At 45.7% G+C, this 19,899-nt stretch overlaps 1 protein-coding gene across 8 annotated transcripts in view; it reads right to left on the bottom strand.

Annotated features, from left to right (window-relative positions):
- EPS15L1 (epidermal growth factor receptor pathway substrate 15 like 1) overlaps positions 1-19,899 on the bottom strand; it is a 411,806-nt gene that overhangs the window by 242,474 nt on the left and 149,433 nt on the right. For all 8 annotated transcript variants that reach the window (XM_063914522.1, XM_063914523.1, XM_063914524.1 and 5 more), the window contains one exon: positions 11,255-11,340. In XM_063914522.1, coding sequence (XP_063770592.1) covers positions 11,255-11,340 — 86 coding nt within the window. The remainder of the gene's footprint in view (positions 1-11,254; positions 11,341-19,899) is intronic.

Raw genomic sequence — 19,899 nt, 5'->3', positions numbered from 1 at the left:
GGCCACCTGTAAACAGGGGCTAAGCACCCAAATTAAAAAGAAAAACAAAATAAAACCTAACTAAAAGCTAAGCTTAGAAATTGCGCCTTGCTCCAAGGCACTAAAACGAGACTATGGGGCTTCCGGAAGTGGGTAGGGTTATATAGGGGAAGGAGACAGCTTTTTAACTGCTTTAGTGCCAGACTCCAATCGTCATACACATAACCAAGAGGTAACGTAGCATCTCCCAGATGGATGATAGAGGAATCTATCGACTAGGGGGTAGATGTATTAACCTGGAGAAGGCATAAAGAAGTGATAAACCAGTGATAAGTGCAAGGTGATAAACGCACAAGCCAAACGGCTCCAATATGCAAATAGACAGTTAAGAGCTGATTGGCTGCTGCATTTATCACCTTGCACTTATCACTGGTTTATCACTTCCTTATGCCTTCTTCAGGTTAGCAGAAAAAAAATAGAGAAAGCGCGTTTCTCGGCCTTGTGACTGTGGCCGTTTCCTTCCTAGGAAACGGCCACAGTCACAAGGCCGAGAAACACATTAAGTGTGACCCCTATCTACATGGATGCAATTATCCTGAAAGCAGCCTGCATTACTCCCAGTGTCAGCGAAAGTTCTGTGCGATCCAACAAGCTGCTGACCGTTCAACGGCGGCCAGCGGAGCCATCCAACCATTGGCCGGAAGATCATCCTTCACCCCCAGCTACAGCCAATATATCATCTTCTCCAGCAGGAGACCACCAGCGCCGGTGCTAGCGGCAAAACCGCTGAGCGCTGTGTGGTATAAGAACGGGTGATCAGCGGGAGGTGTAACAGCAGAACGGCACTGGTGAGCAAAAAGTTCAAAACTGACACGGCTGCAGTGGACACCTAATAACAGTGAATCCCAGTACACTCTCAATTACTATTATCCACTTGCATTAATTCTATTATAACGGGGACGCCCGTTAGTTCATACAACTGATATTAGCGGTTACTCTATGGAGACTTTTAAGACTGTCAGTCAATTGATTCTATCAATCTAATTCCAGCACATTTAACAACAGAGACATTGTCCATTTATTACATCAAAACGCTGCCTGAGTGAGAGGATCTGAGCAGTTTTGATCATCTGTGCTAATTTAACCCTTTTAGCTATGATTGGGCTATGGAGCTTTTAGAGAATCCCTAGTATACTGCCTATATCAGTGTGATATTGATTATATACAAATGTGCGTTGTGGAGGAAATTGTATGCATATGATACATTGTTTTACTAAGAAGCAATTGTAGGTGTCAGGGAAACTACTGTGTCAGTTGTGCAGAGCATTATTTAATGACAGCAGGAGATTTCCAGTAAGGTATATAAGTAAACTGTATTAATAGTAGTGTTGAGCGGGTTCGGTTTCCGAGAAACCGAACCCACCCGAGCTTTACCGTTTTTTACACGGGTCCGAGCAGGCTCGGATCCTCCCGCCTTGCTCGGCTAACCCGAGCGTGCCCGAACGTCATCATCCCGCTGTCGGATTCTCGAGAGATTCGGATTCTATAAGCAGCCGCGCGTCGCCGCCATTTTCACACGTGCATTGAGATTGATAGGGAGAGGACGTGGCTGGCGTCCTCTCCGTTTATACGAGACACTACAGTTGATCTGATTGCTTTGCTTTGCTTGTTAATTTTACTATTGTGGGGAGGATTGGGGAGCAGCTGTTAGGAGGAGTACAGTGCAGAGTTTTGCTGATAGTGACCACCAGTTTTTTATCCGTTCTCTTCTCTGCCTGAAAAAAAACGCTCCATACCATATCTGTGCTCAGTGTGCTGCATGATATATTTGTGCTGAGTGCTCACACTGCTTAATTGTGGAGACTGGGGAGCAGCTATAGCAGGAGTACAGTGCAGAGTTTTGCTGACAGTGACCACCAGTATACGTTTGTCTGCCTGAAAAACACTCCTGTGGCTTTTTTTTTTATACTAGTAGTTTAGCAGTTTGCTGACAGTGTCCACCAGGTCCATTATACTGTATATAGCAGTACGGTAGGCCACTGCTGTACCTACCTCTGTGTCGTCACTCGTCATCCATAAAGTATACTATCCATCCATCTACATTGTATACCTGTGGTGGCTTTTTTTTTTTATACTAGTAGTTTAGCAGTCTGCTGACAGTGTCCACCAGGTCCATTATACTGTATATAGCAGTACGGTAGGCCACTGCTGTACCTACCTCTGTGTCGTCACTCGTCATCCATAAAGTATACTATCCATCCATCTACATTGTATACCTGTGGTGGCTTTTTTTTTTTATACTAGTAGTTTAGCAGTCTGCTGACAGTGTCCACCAGGTCCATTATACTGTATATAGCAGTACGGTAGGCCACTGCTGTACCTACCTCTGTGTCGTCACTCGTCATCCATAAAGTATACTATCCATCCATCTACATTGTATACCTGTGGTGGCTTTTTTTTTTATACTAGTAGTTTAGCAGTCTGCTGACAGTGTCCACCAGGTCCATTATACTGTATATAGCAGTACGGTAGGCCACTGCTGTACCTACCTCTGTGTCGTCACTCGTCATCCATAAAGTATACTATCCATCCATCTACATTGTATACCTGTGGTGGCTTTTTTTTTTTATACTAGTAGTTTAGCAGTCTGCTGACAGTGTCCACCAGGTCCATTATACTGTATATAGCAGTACGGTAGGCCACTGCTGTACCTACCTCTGTGTCGTCACTCGTCATCCATAAAGTATACTATCCATCCATCTACATTGTATACCTGTGGTGGCTTTTTTTTTATACTAGTAGTTAAGCAGTCTGCTGACAGTGTCCACCAGGTCCATTATACTGTATATAGCAGTACGGTAGGCCACTGCTGTACCTACCTCTGTGTCATCACTCGTCATCCATAAAGTAATAGTATACTATCCATCCATCTACATTGTATACCTGTGGTGGCTTTTTTTTTTAATACTAGTAGTTTAGCAGTCTGCTGACAGTGTCCACCAGGTCCATTATACTGTATATAGCAGTACGGTAGGCCACTGCTGTACCTACCTCTGTGTCGTCACTCGTCATCCATAAAGTATACTATCCAGCCATCTACATTGTATACCTGTGGTGGCTTTTTTTTTTTATACTAGTAGTTTAGCAGTCTGCTGACAGTGTCCACCAGGTCCATTATACTGTATATAGCAGTACGGTAAGCCACTGCTGTACCTACCTCTGTGTCGTCACTCGTCATCCATAAAGTAATAGTATACTATCCATCCATCTACATTGTATACCTGTGGTGGCTTTTTTTTTTATACTAGTAGTTTAGCAGTCTGCTGACAGTGTCCACCAGGTCCATTATACTGTATATAGCAGTACGGTAGGCCACTGCTGTACCTACCTCTGTGTCGTCACTCGTCATCCATAAAGTATACTATCCATCCATCTACATTGTGTACCTGTGGTGGCTTTTTTTTTATACTAGTAGTTTAGCAGTCTGCTGACAGTGTCCACCAGGTCCATTATACTGTATATAGCAGTACGGTAGGCCACTGCTGTACCTACCTCTGTGTCGTCACTCGTCATCCATAAAGAAATAGTATACTATCCATCCATCTAAATTGTATACCTGTGGTGGCTTTTTTTTTTATACTAGTAGTTTAGCAGTCTGCTGACAGTGTCCACCAGGTCCATTATACTGTATATAGCAGTACGATAGGCCACTGCTGTACCTACCTCCGTGTCGTCACTCGTCATCCATAAAGTATACTATCCATCCATCTACATTGTATACCTGTGGTGGCTTTTAGTTGTGCGCATTAAAATATGGAGAACAAAAATGTGGAGGTTAAAAAAATAGGGAAAGATCAAGATCCACTTCCACCTCGTGCTGAAGCTGCTGCCACTAGTCATGGCCGAGACGATGAAATGCCATCAACGCCGTCTGCCAAGGCCGATGCCCAATGTCATAGTACAGAGCATGTAAAATCCAAAACACAAAAGATCAGTAAAATGCCTCAAAAATCAAAATTAAAAGCGTCTGAGGAGAAGCGTAAACTTGCCAATATGCCATTTACGACACGGAGTGGCAAGGAACGGCTGAGGCCCTGGCCTATGTTCATGGCTAGTGGTCCAGCTTCACATGAGGATGGAAGCACTCATCCTCTCGCTAGAAAAAAGAAAAGACTTAAGCTGGCAAAAGCACAGCAAAGAACTGTGCGTTCTTCAAAATCACAAATCCCCAAGGAGAGTCCAATTGTGTCGGTTGCGATGCCTGACCTTCCCGACACTGGACGGGAAGAGCTTGCGCCTTCCACCATTTGCACGCCCCCTGCAAGTGCTGGAAGGAGCACCCGCAGTCCAGTTCCTGATAGTCAAATTGACGATGTCACTGTTGAAGTACACCAGGATGAGGATATGGGTGTTGCTGGCGCTGGGGAGGAAATTGACAAGGAGGATTCTGATGGTGAGGTGGTTTGTTTAAGTCAGGCACCCGGGGAGACACCTGTTGTCCGTGGGAGGAATATGGCCCTTGACATGCCTGGTCAAAATACAAAAAAAAACAGCTCTTCGGTGTAGAATTATTTCAACACAAATGCGGACAACAGGTGTCAAGCCGTGTGTTGCCTTTGTCAAGCTGTAATAAGTAGGGGTAAGGACGTTAACCACCTCGGAACATCCTCCCTTATACGTCACCTGCAGCGCATTCATCATAAGTCAGTGACAAGTTAAAAACCTTTGGGTGACAGCGGAAGCAGTCCACTGACCACTAAATCCCTTCCTCTTGTAACCAAGCTCCTGCAAACCACACCACCAACTCCCTCAGTGTCAATTTCCTCCTTACCCAGGAAAGCCAATAGTCCTGCAGGCCATGTCACTGGCAAGTCTGACGAGTCCACTCCTGCCTGGGATTCCTCCGATGCATCCTTGAGTGTAACGCCTACTGCTGCTGGCGCTGCTGTTGTTGCTGCTGGGAGTCGATCGTCATCCCAGAGGGGAATCCGGAAGACCACTTGTACTACTTCCAGTAAGCAATTGACTGACCAACAGTCCTTTGCGAGGAAGATGAAATATCACAGCAGTCATCCTGCTGCAAAGCGGATAACTGAGGCCTTGGCAGCCTGGGCGGTGAGAAACGTGGTTCCGGTATCCATCGTTAATTGAGAGGCAACTAGAGACTTGATTGAGGTACTGTGTCCCCGGTACCAAATACCATCTAGGTTCCATTTCTCTAGGCAGGCGATACCGAAAATGTACACAGACCTCAGAAAAAGACTCACCAGTGTCCTAAAAAATGCAGTTGTACCCAATGTCCACTTAACCACGGACATGTGGACAAGTGGAGCAGGGCAGACTCAGGACTATATGACTGTGACAGCCCACTGGGTAGATGTATTGCCTCCCGCAGCAAGAACAGCAGCGGCGGCACCAGTAGCAGCATCTCGCAAACGCCAACTCGTTCCTAGGCAGGCTACGCTTTGTATCACCGCTTTCCAGAATACGCACACAGCTGAAAACCTCTTACGGCAACTGAGGAAGATCATCGCAGAATGGCTTACCCCAATTGGACTCTCCTGGGGATTTGTGACATCGGACAACGCCAGCAATATTGTGCGTGCATTACATCTGGGCAAATTCCAGCACGTCCCATGTTTTGCACATACCTTGAATTTGGTGGTGCAGAATTATTTAAAAAACGACAGGGGCATGCAAGAGATGCTGTCGGTGGCCCGAACAATTGCGGGCCACTTTCGGCGTTCAGGCACCGCGTACAGAAGACTGGAGCACCACCAAAAATACCTGAACCTGCCCCGCCATCATCTGAAGCAAGAGGTGGTAACGAGGTGGAATTCAACCCTCTATATGCTTCAGAGGATGGAGGAGCAGCAAAAGGCCATTCAAGCCTATACATCTGGCCACGATATAGGCAAAGGAGGTGGAATGCACCTGTCTCAAGCGCAGTGGAGAATGATTTCAACGTTGTGCAAGGTTCTGCAACCCTTTGAACTTGCCAAACGTGAAGTCAGTTCAGACACTGCCAGCTTGAGTCAGGTCATTCCCCTCATCAGGCTTTTGCAGAAGAAGCTGGAGACATTGAAGGAGGAGCTAAAACAGAGCGATTTCGCTAGGCATGTGGGACTTGTGGATGGAGCCCTTCATTCGCTTAACCAGGATTCACGGGTGGTCAATCTGTTGAAATCAGAGCACTACATTTTGGCCACCGTGCTCGACCCTAGATTTAAAACCTACGTTGTATCTCTCTTTCCGGCAGACACAAGTCTGCAGGGGTTCAAAGACCTGCTGGTGAGAAAATTGTCAAGTCAAGTGGAACGTGACCCGTCAACAGCTCCTCCTTCACATTCTCCCGCAACTGGGGGTGCGAGGAAAAGGCTAAGAATTCCGAGCCCACCCGCTGGCGGTGATGCAGGGCAGTCTGGAGCGAGTGTTGACATCTGGTCCGGACTGAAGGACCTGCCAACGATTACTGACATGTCGTCTACTGTCACTGCATATGATTCTCTCACCATTGAAAGAATGGTGGAGGATTATATGAGTGACCGCATCCAAGTAGGCACGTCAGACAGTCCGTACGTATACTGGCAGGAAAAAGAGGCAATTTGGAGGCCCTTGCAGAAACTGGCTTTATTCTACCTAAGTTGCCCTCCCACAAGTGTGTACTCCGAAAGAGTGTTTAGTGCAGCCGCTCACCTTGTCAGCAATCGGCGTACGAGGTTACTTCCAGAAAATGTGGAGAAGATGATGTTCATTAAAATGAATTATAATCAATTCCTCCGTGGAGACATTCACCAGCAGCAATTGCCTCCAGAAAGTACACGGGGACCTGAGATGGTGGATTCCAGTGGGGACGAATTAATAATCTGTGAGGAGGGGGATGTACACAGTGAAAGGGGTGATGAATCGGACGATGATGATGAGGTGGACATCTTGCCTCTGTAGAGCCAGTTTGTGCAAGGAGAGATTGCTTCTTTTTTGGTGGGGGCCCAAACCAACCAGTCATTTCAGTCACAGTCGTGTGGCAGACCCTGTCGCTGAAATGATGGGTTCGTTAAAGTGTGCATGTCCTGTTTATACAACATAAGGGTGGGTGGGAGGGCCCAAGGACAATTCCATCTTGCACCTCTTTTTTCTTTCATTTTTCTTTGCATCATGTGCTGTTTGGGGACTATTTTTTTCAAGTGCCATCCTGTCTGACACTGCAGTGCCACTCCTAGATGGGCCAGGTGTTTGTGTCGGCCACTTGGGTCGCTGAGCTTAGTCACACAGCTACCTCATTGCGCCTCTTTTTTTCTTTGCATCATGTGCTGTTTGGGGACTATTTTTTTCAAGTGCCATCCTGTCTGATACTGCAGTGCCACTCCTAGATGGGCCAGGTGTTTGTGTCGGCCACTAGGGTCGCTGAGCTTAGTCACACAGCTACCTCATTGCGCCTCTTTTTTTCTTTGCATCATGTGCTGTTTGGGGAGTATTTTTTTGAAGGGCCATCCTGCCTGACACTGCAGTGTCACTCCTAGATGGGCCAGGTGTTTGTGTCGGCCACTTGTGTCGCTTAGCTTAGCCATCCAGCGACCTCGGTGCAAATTTTAGGACTAAAAATAATATTGTGAGGTGTGAGGTGTTCAGAATAGACTGAAAATGAGTGGAAATTATGGTTATTGAGGTTAATAATACTATGGGATCAAAATGACCCCCAAATTCTATGATTTAAGCTGTTTTTTAGTGTTTTTTGAAAAAAAAACACCCGAATCCGACAAAAAATTTCGGGTGAGGTTTTGCCAAAACGCGTCCGAACCCAAAACACGGCCGCGGAACCGAACCCAAAACCCGAAACATTTCCGGTGCACATTACTATTTAATAGGTGTTATAATAGTTTTATGTTATCTGTATGGTGGTTTTAATATATTTTAATAAAAGCCTATATTTTGGACAGCGCTTTCTCTATTTTTTTTGTGATTTTTCTGATATTGGGAATCAACAACCCATTAACTTGAGAGCTGCAGTCCTAAATAGAGGCAGGGAAAATTGATTAATTCTAAAGATCATTTGGAAGTTGGGACAGCTGATACACATTTAGCCCAGCGCTTTTTCTTTGTAGTTTTGAATTTAGGTTAACAGATCTGCCCCTAGATTTTGATATAAATTTAACATAGCATTCAAGCCCACTACAGGATAAGCCAAGCAGCACTGCCTGTCTGGACCCAGACGGCTCTCCCTTTAATGAGCTAGCCCCAATCCTAGAACAATGACAGAGGAGTAGACCATGCACAGATGTAGCCCGGCTCAGCTCACTCATGATGCATACACACGGGCGGATGCGCCCGGCTTCAACTATTTGCACCCGCAATCGCATAACGTAAAGTGTATGGATGCCAGGTGCAGATATCCACACATGCCCGTGAATGTGTATGCGCAGTGCGCACCAAGGAAAAGAGTCACAGATGTGCTTAGTTGAAGTCAAGCTGAGCTTGGCTACATCTGTTCATTGGGTGTGGCAGTGAAGGAAAACCAACCCACAATCCAGAAATAATGTCCATGTGTTGAGATGAAAAAAGGGTTGGAAAACAGAAACAAAATATAGATAACACACTTTATTTTTATCAGCCTGCTTTTCTTGCTATGCCTGTTAAGCTGCATGCAAACTGGGATAGCAGGCTATTCAGGGATGGATATAAAATAAGACCTAGATAGGTAAGCTGGTGCTGTAAGATAAATGTCAGACGTGACTATGTACAGTCTGTAGATATTGACAAGTGTGGAAGAGTTATATTGTGGACAGCATATTACTCCTTTGCAGGCAAGTTATTCTTATAGAGTTTGTAGTACACAAGTTGATTTTCAGATAAGTCTACTCTCTTCAGGGCTGTTTTAAACAAGGGGGCATACTATAAAAGAGCACGTCCATAAAATAGCACATGATCTGATACGGATATCAATACCCCTTATTTTAAGAGGATCACTTGCACGGTTATTTTAAGCGTAACTGGGCAAATCTGAAAAAGGATACACAAAATCTTAATAACATTAACTGAAAAGCTTTAATCCAAACATTTACATAGACTGAACACTAGCTGAAATCAAAAACAGAATTCAACTTCCACACTGGTCATAACTATATTTCAAACCCTGATGCAAGTGTAATGCTGGCTGTACTTTACATGAGTTTCAGGGATGATACAAAATAGCAGTGGAAAGTCCTGAGTGATGCTATGTTCACTGTGTGCCTCCATACACTGTATGAGCATGATCTTCAGTTTAGTGAATTAAATTGTCATAACGTGTTGGGTATGCGACACCGCCGGTCAGCATACATATGCCGGTATCCCGGCAGCAGAATTCCAGCGGGGGTGCGAGGGAAACAAGCCCGTTGCGGGCTCGCTGCGCTCGCCACCCTGCGATTACAACGGGTTCTATTCCCACTCTATCATAGTAACACAGTAATTGAGGTTGAAAAGAGGCAAATTGCCCATCGTGTTCAACCTGTATTAAGTTGTGATGAATCTACATACCCGCTGAATAATGTTTTATGACTAGTTAGCTACTATAACTCATGTTACCCCCGGATTAACCACGTTGATATTTTAAATATTATAACCTTGGATATCATTTTCATTCAGAAATGTATCCATTCCTTTTTTAAATCCAATTACAGAGCCCGCCATTACCACCTTCCCTGGCAGGGAATTCCAAATCCTTATTGCCTTAACAGTGAAGAACCCTTTCCTCCGTCAAATTCGGAACTTTCTCTCCTCCAGCCGCAGCGAGTGCCCACGTGTCCTAAACTGTGTTCTTTTAATAAATAATTCCTCTAATAACTCTTTGTGATGTCCCTTTACATATTTGAAAATATTAATAATATCTCCTCTTAGACACCTCTTTTCTAGTGTATACAAATTCAACCTATTAAGCCTTTCCTCATAATCCAGTCCTTCTAGGCCTTTAATCAATTTAGTAGCTCGCCTTTGAACCCTTTCGAGTTCACAGATATCTTTTTTATACAGTGGTGCCCAAAACTGAACACAATATTCCAGGTGCGGACGTACCAATGCTTTATACAGCGGTATGATTACATCCGAGTCCCTTGTCTCAATTCCCCTTTTTATGCACGCTAGCACCTTACTTGCCTTCTTTACCGCGTTTTGACAATGTGTATGGTGGTTATTAAGCCTATTATCAATGAGTACCCCCAAATCTTTCTCCAAATCTGTTTCACCTAGGCATTTCCCATTTAGGATGTAGGCTGCATGTTTGTTTTTAGTCCCGAAATGCATAACCTTGCATTTGTCTGTATTGAACCTCATTTTCCATTTAGACGCCCAGAGTTCAAGTTTAGACAGATCATTCTGCAAGGACTCCACATCCAATTCTGAGTTAATTACCTTACACAGTTTAGTATCATCTGCAAAGATTGACACTGTGCTTTCCAGGCCTATTTCTATCAGTGTCTTGGACACCCACGAGCATGAATAGTCCCTCTTTGTCGGCATGCCGACCGTCGGGAATGTGAGGGGGCGGGATGTAGGGGGAGATAGTGTGACCGGCGGTCTCCTGACCGCCGGTCACATAACTACCTCCTGTCATAACAATGGTCTGGACAATTAAGCGTGTTTCAGTAGCCAAATGAAATGAGTAATAACCATTTTTCTACTGTTTTAAGCAGTGAACGATTAAGCAGTGAACGATGAACATTGTATGTTATACATATACTGAATGATAATCTTTCATGACTGTTATGCATCAGCTGGATCTGAACAACATAGTTCAGTGTATGGCCAGCTTAGTTTAAAATCAAAAAACAAAGCTGAATATCAAAGTAAAGCTGCAAGCAAGCTGAAAAACAATTAGAAAGTTATTCATTTTCCCTAGTAATTCTTAGACTTTAGTTCTTGTAGTTTAATTTATCAAGTATTGAAAAAAACAAAAACCCAAATCAGCAAAAACAGTAGTTGTCAGACAAGTACTTCAACGACACAAAAGAGAGCAAATATCCTTTAACTTTAGTAGATCAAGAACATGGCAGTTAACCTTGGCTAACAATATGACAGTAACATTTCCTTGTCGCTAACATACTTTTACCCAAAGGAAGCAAACGCATTAATGTTATTAATAGTAATGATAATAATACTAATAATCTCTACCTAATTTCAAAAGGTATATTGCTATTTGGTACGGTTCCATCACTATCATCATGACTAAATGCTATGTGGTCCTGTGCAGAAAGTACCTCTTCCCTATCTAAATGACAGTGCCAGTTTTTCCGTTCTCAATTACCTCTGTAACTGGGCTATCTCCTGGCTGATTTCATCCAGCTCTTTTACTCCAGTGAATTCTCCAGATCCAACAGAGCTTGAGCTGTCCTGCAAGAAGCACATATGAAATCTGAATACCAAACTAACCATGAGGACTGTTCAAACTGAGAAAATATTATATACAGTATTTGCTGGCGTATAAGACTACTTTTTTGCCCTGAAAAACATGCCTCCAAGTGGGGGGGTCGTCTTATACACCGGGTGCACTTCAGTTGGGATAGACATAGCTGCCATAGTGGCCTTCCGATACTCGCCCGGTGCCCATAGTGGCCTCCCGATGCCCGCCCACCTCATTCTACTCACCATCCAGTATCGCGCGATATCCAGTGCGGCCGCGGCGGGTCACTAGTGCTAATTACAGGGAGATGCAGGGACTGGCCGGAGGCGCTGCAGTCGCGTTGTGGCCGTACAATGGTGACAATGACAGGTACTGTAATGGCACTAATACTAATGGCACTCATGTGAAACCGGTAACACTAAATGCACACAGGGGTATACTTTTATACATTTTACAACTTTCTCCTCGCCCCCTCCCCCCTTTTTATGCATACCTTGATAAATACTCCCTATCCAAATCTCTTATCAGGTCATAATATACAGTATGTCACAAATCTGATGTTCTTTTACGTTTTATTTGGTGTGTGGAAGGGGGTAGTCTTATACGGCGAGTATATAACAAACTCTATATTTTGAGTGGAAATGTTGGGGGTCGTCTTATACGCCCAGTCGTCTTATACGCCGGCAAATACGGTACTCCGAAAAAGTTAAGTGTACTATAATATTCACAACTTCATTAAAAAAAATTTAATTCAATAATACTTATAATTGCATGCTATGAAAGAATAAGGATACCTAAACCTGTATGAACACTTGTTACAGAACTTCCTTTCTTATATACTTCAAGGCATGAAGATGGAATGACTTAAGTTTGTCCTCAATTTAGTCACAAATTGGGAAAAACAATTAGGGAGATGTTTTCTAAACAGTGGGTTTGAAATAACAGCTGGTCTGCAGCGATTTTGTATTAGGCTGATTTACTAAGCTGAATCCTGCTGCAAAACCTCACAAAAACAGTGTCCCGATTTTCCCCATTAGATGTATACAACCCACCTGATTTATTATCATAGTTGCCTCAGAGAGGCGTGTATGGGTAAAATGCTGAAAAGCCAGAGCACTACCATTTATATATACAGTAGGACTTGCAGTGAAAGGGGTCTCTTGATGTTGGCTTCAAGCTTAAATGCACTGTACAATCCATGAACTAAAACCCCATTACTTATTTATGTACTGATGTGTTGAGGTGAGTGAGCTTACTATGGTGAGTGCTGGGCTCTCTGTATATTATTTAAGCAATGTGGTCATAGGCCACTGCACCCCAGTCTGACAAGTCGAGGTTTTAACAAGGGTTTCCCATATTCCAAAAAGGGACATTCCAGAATTGCTCTGTAATGGTGTGGTGTGTTTTCAGCTTGCAGACATCACTGACTAGTGGACACTATGTAACCATCCTTGCAGATCATTTGCACCCATTCATACCATGCATTTACTCAAACAGGAATGAGTTCTTTCAGCACAAAAATGCGTCACTGCACAGGTCCATGGCCACCAGTGTATAGCTGGAGGAGCATTCCTCTGAGCTTGACAACATGTCCCCATCAATCTCTAGATTTAAAACCAGTACAACACATGTGGGATGCAGTTCAACATGTCATGTATGGTAGGGTTCCATCTCAAGCAAATCTTAGGGAATTGTGGGCTCGAGACAAGTTCTATTCCCACTCTATGGGTGTCGTGGACAGCCACGAGTGGGAATAGTCCCTGCTAGTCGGCATGCCGACTGTTGGGATATCAGGGTCGGTATTGTGACCGGCGGTCTCCTGACCACCAGTCACATAACTACATCTTCTATATAATCTCTTTTTATTATATGTAACTTGAACATGTTTTGGTAAAAAGACAAAATAATAAAAACCGTGTCACTGTCCAAATACATATGGACCTAACTGCATATTTACATGTGCCATAAGGTCTCATATGATAGAGAACCACAAGTACCAGCACGCACTGCAGATGCTAATATTGGGCATGACAGGGTTAGTTATGACATGAAGTGTGCCAGTAAAATCAATATTAACACTAGCAAAAGGAACTGGCAAATAGAGGGTACCTCAGTCTACGCTGGTTTCACCCTCTGCTCTGCGTGGTTACAACCCCTCAGTATCCACTCCTCTCCTCCCTCTACTGTTTGCCAGCCCACCTCCCACCAAACGGTTTTAAAAATCTTGAAATCCTGTTGCTTAATAAATGTACATTCAGCAAAAAATATACATTGTAGTCAATGTCAATCATGGAATTAGAGACAAGTACTTTTAAAATTTGTTAACAGACTGACAAAAAGGAGATTTATGGTAGACTTACGATTGTTAAATATCTTTCTGCGAGGTACACTGGATTCCACAGGGAATAATATCGGGGTGTAGAGTTGGATCTTGATCCGAGGCATCAACAGGCTAAAGCTTTGACTATTCCCAGGATGCATTGCACCGCCTCCTCTATAGCCCCGCCTCCAGGCACTGGAGCTCAGTTTTGTTAACCAGTCCAATGCAGTAGCAGGTAAGAGAGACGGTAGATGTTAGTCACATAGAACCACATTCTCACAACAGGAGAAGGGACTAGCGGCTAATGCCATACAAACCCAAAGAAGCTAAGTACGTCAGGGTGGGCATCCTGTGGAATCCAGTGTACCTCGCAGAAAGAGATTTAACAACAGGAAGTCTACCATAAATCTTCTTTTATGCAGCGGGGTACACTGGTATTCCAAAGGGAATAACATCGGGGGATGTCCTAAAGCAGTTCCTCATGGGAGGGGATGTACTGTAGCGGACACAAGAACACGGCGTCCAAAGGAAGCATCCTGGGAGGCGAAAGTATCAAAGGCATAGAACCTGATGAACGTGTTCACAGAGGACCACGCAGCCGCCTTGCAGTTGTTCAGCAGACGCGCCACGAAGGGCCGTCCAAGAAGGTCCAACCGACAGAGTAGAATGGGCCTTAATAGCAGCAGGAGCTGGGAGCCCAGCCTGTGTATAAGCTTGTGCAATCACCATTCTAATCCATCTGGCCAAGGTCTGCTTATTCGCAGGCCAGCCACGTTTGTGAAACCAAACAGTACAAAAAGGGAATCTGACCTCCTGATAGAGGCAGTCCTTTCCACATAAACACGGAGAGCCCGTACCACATCCAAAGATCTTTCTTTGGAGGACAGACCAGAAGAGATGAAGGCCGGAACCACAATCTCCTGGTTAAGGTGAAAAGATGGTACCACCTTAGGCAAATAACCAGGGCGAGTTCGAAGAACAGCCCGGTCACAGTGAAAATCAGAAAGGGTGGACGACAGGACAAAGCACCTAAGCCCGACACCCTCCTAGCAGAGGCAATAGCCAACAGAAATACGACCTTAAGCGTAAGTCATTTAAGGTCCACAGACTCAAGAGATTCAAATGGAGACTCTTGCAGGGCATTTAAGACGAGAGACAGATCCCATGGAGCCACAGGAGGGACATAGGTGGTCATTCCGAGTTGTTCGCTAGCTGCATTCGTTCGCTGTGTAGCGATGATGCAAAAAAAAACTGCACTTCTGCGCATTCATATGCTGCGCAATGCGCACGCGCGGCGTACTTTAACAACGAACTATGTAGTTTTACACAGGGTCTAGTGATGCTTTTCAGTCGCACTGGCAGCCACAGAGTGATTGACAGGAAGAGGGCGTTTCTGGGTGTCAACTGACCGTTTTCAGGGAGTGTTCGGAAAAACGCAGGCATGCCAGGAAAAACGCAGGCGTGGCTGGGCGAACGCAGGGCGTGTTTGTGACGTCAAATCAGGAACTGAATGGTCTGAAGTGATCGCAAGCACCGAGTAGGTTTGAAGCTACTTTGAAACTGCACAAAAACATTTTGTAGCCGCTCTGCGATCCCTTCGTTCGCACTTCTGCTAAGCTAAAATACATTCCCAGTGGGCGACGGCATAGCGTTTGCATGGCTGCTAAAAACTGCTAGCGAGCGATCAACTCGGAATGACCACCATAGGGAGGCTGAATCCGTAGAACACCCTGAGTGAAAGTGTGAACGTCAGGAAGAGACGCAATTTTTTTCTCTGAAACCACAACGACAAGGCAGATATATGAACCATGAGGGAGGCCAGACGAAGGACCAAGTCTAGGCCGTGTTGAAGAAAAGCCAAAAGTCTGGAAGTTTTGAAAGTATATGCATCATAACTCTTAGCAGCACACAATGTGAAGTTAGAATTCCAGACCCTGTAAAAAATCCGAGCCGAAGCTGGTTTACGGACTTTCAACATAGTTTGAATGACCGCCTCAGAGAACCCTTTTGCTCTCAGGATTGATGCTTGAAGAGACACACCTTCAAAGCCAGTCTGGCAAGGTCCGGGTAGACACAAGGGCCCTGAACGAGGAGGACTGGGCGTTGAAGAAGTAGAAGAGGACGCTCTATCGAGAGACCCTGCAGGTTTGAAAACCAATGCCGTCTGGCCCACGCTGGAGCAACTAGAAGTAGGATTCCTCCTCCTTGCTTGAACTTCCGTAGTACCCTGGGCAGGAGTGACACTGGAGGGAACACGTACGGCAGCCGAAAGTTCCATGGATGCCAGTGGGTTCATGAACGCTGCTTGAGGCTCCCTTGTCCTTGCTCTGAAGACCGGAAACCTTGTGATTGTGTCAAGACGCTATCAGGTCTACATCTGGTAGGCCCCACTTGTCCACTAGGAGTTGAAAGACTTCGGGATGAAGATTCCACTCTCCGGCGTGCACTTCCTGACGACTGAGGAATGCAGCTTCCCAGTTGAGGATTCCCGGAATGAACACTGCCGATATGGCTGGCAGATGGCGTTCCGCCCATTGGAACATTTTTGACACTTCATTAATTGCCATGCGGCTTTGAGTGCCGCCTTGATGATTTATGTACGCCACCATGGTGGCGTTGTCTGACTGTACTTGAACAGGCCTGTTCTCTACCAGAGGCAGGGCCAGAGTCAACGCATTGAACACTACCTAAAATTCCAGAATGTTTATTGGGAGGAGAAATTCCTCCCTGGTCTACCAACCCTGGAGAGAGTATTGCTCCACACCGTGACCCAACCTCACAGACTGGCGTCAGTTGTCAGGAGGACCCAGTTGGAGATCCAGAAGGGAATGCCCCTGCTCAACTGTTGGTCCTGTAGCCACCAGCTCAGTGACAGATGAACCTCCGGAGTCAAGGAGATCATTTGAGACCTGATACGATGAGGCAGGCCATCCCATTTGGAAAGGATTAACCTCTGCAGAGGGCAGGAATGAAATTGAGCGTACTCCACCATGTCGAAAATTGACACCATGAGGCCTAGTACTTGCATCACCGAGTGAATCGACACTCTCTGGCGAGAGAGGAAACATCTGATCTTTTCCTGAAGTTTTAGGACCTTCTCCGGAGACAGAAATGGTCTTTGGCTGTGTGTGTCCAGCAGTGCCCCCAGGTGCACCGTGCTCTGAAGCAAGGACCAGCGAGGTCTTCTTCCAATTGATGAGCCACCCGTGGGCTTGTAGGAAGTGGACCAACATCTCCAGTTGACTGAGGAGGACATCTTGGGAGTTTGCCATAATCAGCAAGTCGTCTAGATACGGCAGGATCCTGATTCCCTGACAATGAAGGAAAGCCGTCATCACGGCCATGACCTTGGTGAAATCCGAGGTGCCGTGGCCAGTCCAAATGGCAGAGCTTGGAACTGAAAATGAAAGTTGCCAATAGCAAACCACAGATATTGCTGATGCGAAATGGCAATAGGTATGTGCAGGTAAGCATCCTGTATGTCCAGGGATACCATATAGTCCTTGAGTTCCATGGCCAGCACAACAGAGCGCAGAGTTTCCATACAGAATTTGGACACTCTTACAAACTTGTTCAATGATTTGAGGTTGAGGATTGGCCGGAAAGACCCATTCTGTTTCGGAACTAGAAACAGGGTCGAATAGTATTCCCTGCCTCTCTGGAACAGAGGTACCGGCACTACCACTCCTGTTTCCAGGAGGGATTGTACAACCAAGTGTAGAGCTTGCGCTTTCAACAGATCCGAGGGGATAACCATAACCATTGAACACAACTGGCGAGGGAGACCTCTCTTGAAAGAGACTGCGTACCCGTGAGAGACAACTTCCCGTACCCAGGCGTCTGAAGTGGTATTTAACCAGGCCTGGGTGAACTGCAGAAGTCGGCCTCCCACCCTGGGGTCCCCAAGGGGGAGGCCCTCCCCATCATGCAGCAGGCTTGTCTTGTTTGGAAGCAGGCTGACGGGCGGCCCAGGATTGTTTAGATTTGGGCTTAGTGATTTTTGGTAGTACAAGCCTGTCTCCGGTACGCCTGACCTTTTGCTTTACTTGGAGGTCGAAAGGAAGGAAAAGTGGTACTCTTAGCATTCTGAGCAGAAGGATTAGTACTTGGGAGAAATGCAGTCTTGGCCGTCGCTAAGTCAGTCACAAGCTTATTCAAATCTTCCCCAAACAGGATGTCTCCCTTGAAAGGGAGTACCTCCAAGGTCCTTTTAGAGTCCTGGTCCACTTTCCAGGACCTCAACCACAGAATCCGGTGAGCCAGGATAGACGTAGTAGAAGCCTTGGCCTCCATGACCCCTGCATAAGAGGCCGCCTCCTGAATATAGTGAGAGGCTGTGGTAATATAGGACAGCTATTGTCTGGCAGTGTCAGAAAAATCCTGAGGTAGCTCCTTCTCAATTGCCTGAACCCATGATTCAATTCCTTTTGCTGCCCAAGAGGCTGCCATAGTGGGTCTATGTACAGCACCGGCAAGAGTGTAAATAGACTTCAGGCATCCCTCCACAGGCTTCTCGGTCGGTTCCTTTAGTGTGGTGACAGGCAGAAGAGTAGAGGACACCACGCGACGGGCGACATGAGAATCCACCGGCGGTGGAGTTTCCCACTTGTTCCTCAACTCCGCAGGGATAGGATAACAAGCTAGCATCTTTTTAAAACAGGGAAAACTTCTTTCCTGGAGATGACCAGGATTCCTGACGTATGTCAATTAAGAGGTCAGAATGTGGTAAAACTACTTTAGCAACCTTCTGACGTCTAAACTTATCAGGTATCTTAGATGTAATAGGAGGCTCAATGTCATCATCAATTTGGAGAATCAGCTTGATAGCCTCCACAAGGTCAGGAACATCAACCTGGGTTACAGATTCCTCATCAGAAGCAACTGTATTAGTGTCTGATGGATCAGTATATTCCCCATTTTCATCAGAAGAATTATCCGAAATATCAGTGGATTGTGAGGAAGAAATGGCCCGGCTTAGAGGACCCCTTGGCCCAGAGGGATGTGGGGTGGACTTTTGTCTAACCAAAGTCTGATTTAATTGCTGTAACTGGGTAGACAAAGTATCCGCCCATGGCGGATTAACTACGGGGACAATATGTGGCTGTAATGGCACAGGAGGCCCCACAGGGGCCGTGAGACGTGTTACAAGTGTAGTAATCATATTTGGAAAAGCTGCCCAAGGTGGGTCTTGATTGGCCACAGACGGACTGGGAGATGCATGACACCCAATGCCTGAACCAGCAGCTAACACTTCCCCCACTGGTGAATCCGTGACGACAGCACTGCACGAGGCAGGAGCGTCCGCGGATGTCCCACCCTGTGTTGCAGACATCACGTGGGATGTAGCCTTGGTATGTAATAGTACAATATAGCCAGACAAACACACAAAAAAATAGGATTTTAATACCTACCGGTAAATCCTTTTCTCCTAGGAGGATGCTGGGGACTAAAAAAGGACCATGGGGTATAGACGGGATCCGCAGGAGCTTGGGCACACTAAAAAGACTTTGACTGGGTGTGAACTGGCTCCTCCCTCTATGCCCCTCCCCCAGAACTCAGTTATAGGAACTGTGCCCAGGAGAGACGGACATTTCGAGGAAAGGATTTTTGTTAAACTAAGGGCGAGAAACATACCAGCCCACACCACAAACATACCGTACAACCGGAGTAGCAGGAAACCAGATAACAGTATGAGCTAACAACAGCAACAAGCTGAATATAACTGATACACAACCCACGTGTAACCAAAAATAACCAGTACCAATACCACTGCAAGGAACAGTCCGCACTGGGATGGGCGCCCAGCATCCTCTACGGACTAGGAGAAAAGGATTTACCGGTAGGTATTAAAATCCTATTTTCTCTTACGTCGTAGAGGATGCTGGGGACTCCAAAAGGACCATGGGGTCTATACCAAAGCTCCAGAGCGGGCGGGAGAGTGCGGACGACTCTGCAGCACCGATTGAGCAAACATGAGGTCCTCATCAGCCAGGGTATCAAACTTGTAAAACTTAGTAAAAGTGTTTGAACCCGACCACGTAGCTGCTCGACAAAGTTGAAGTGCCGAGACCCCTCGGGCAGCCGCCCAAGATGAGCCCACCTTCCTGGTAGAATGGGCCTTTACGGACTTCGGCAACGGCAGCCCAGCCGAAGAATGAGCTTGCTGAATCGTATTACAAATCCAGCGTGCAATAGTTTGCTTAGAAGCAGGATTTCCAATCTTGTTGGA

Source organism: Pseudophryne corroboree, chromosome 1 (assembly GCF_028390025.1).
Source record: "Pseudophryne corroboree isolate aPseCor3 chromosome 1, aPseCor3.hap2, whole genome shotgun sequence".
In the NCBI taxonomy this organism is placed as follows: Eukaryota; Metazoa; Chordata; class Amphibia; order Anura; family Myobatrachidae; genus Pseudophryne; species Pseudophryne corroboree.
The sequence above is the reverse complement of the archived record's forward strand: the minus strand, read 5'-3'. Positions and strand labels throughout refer to the sequence as shown.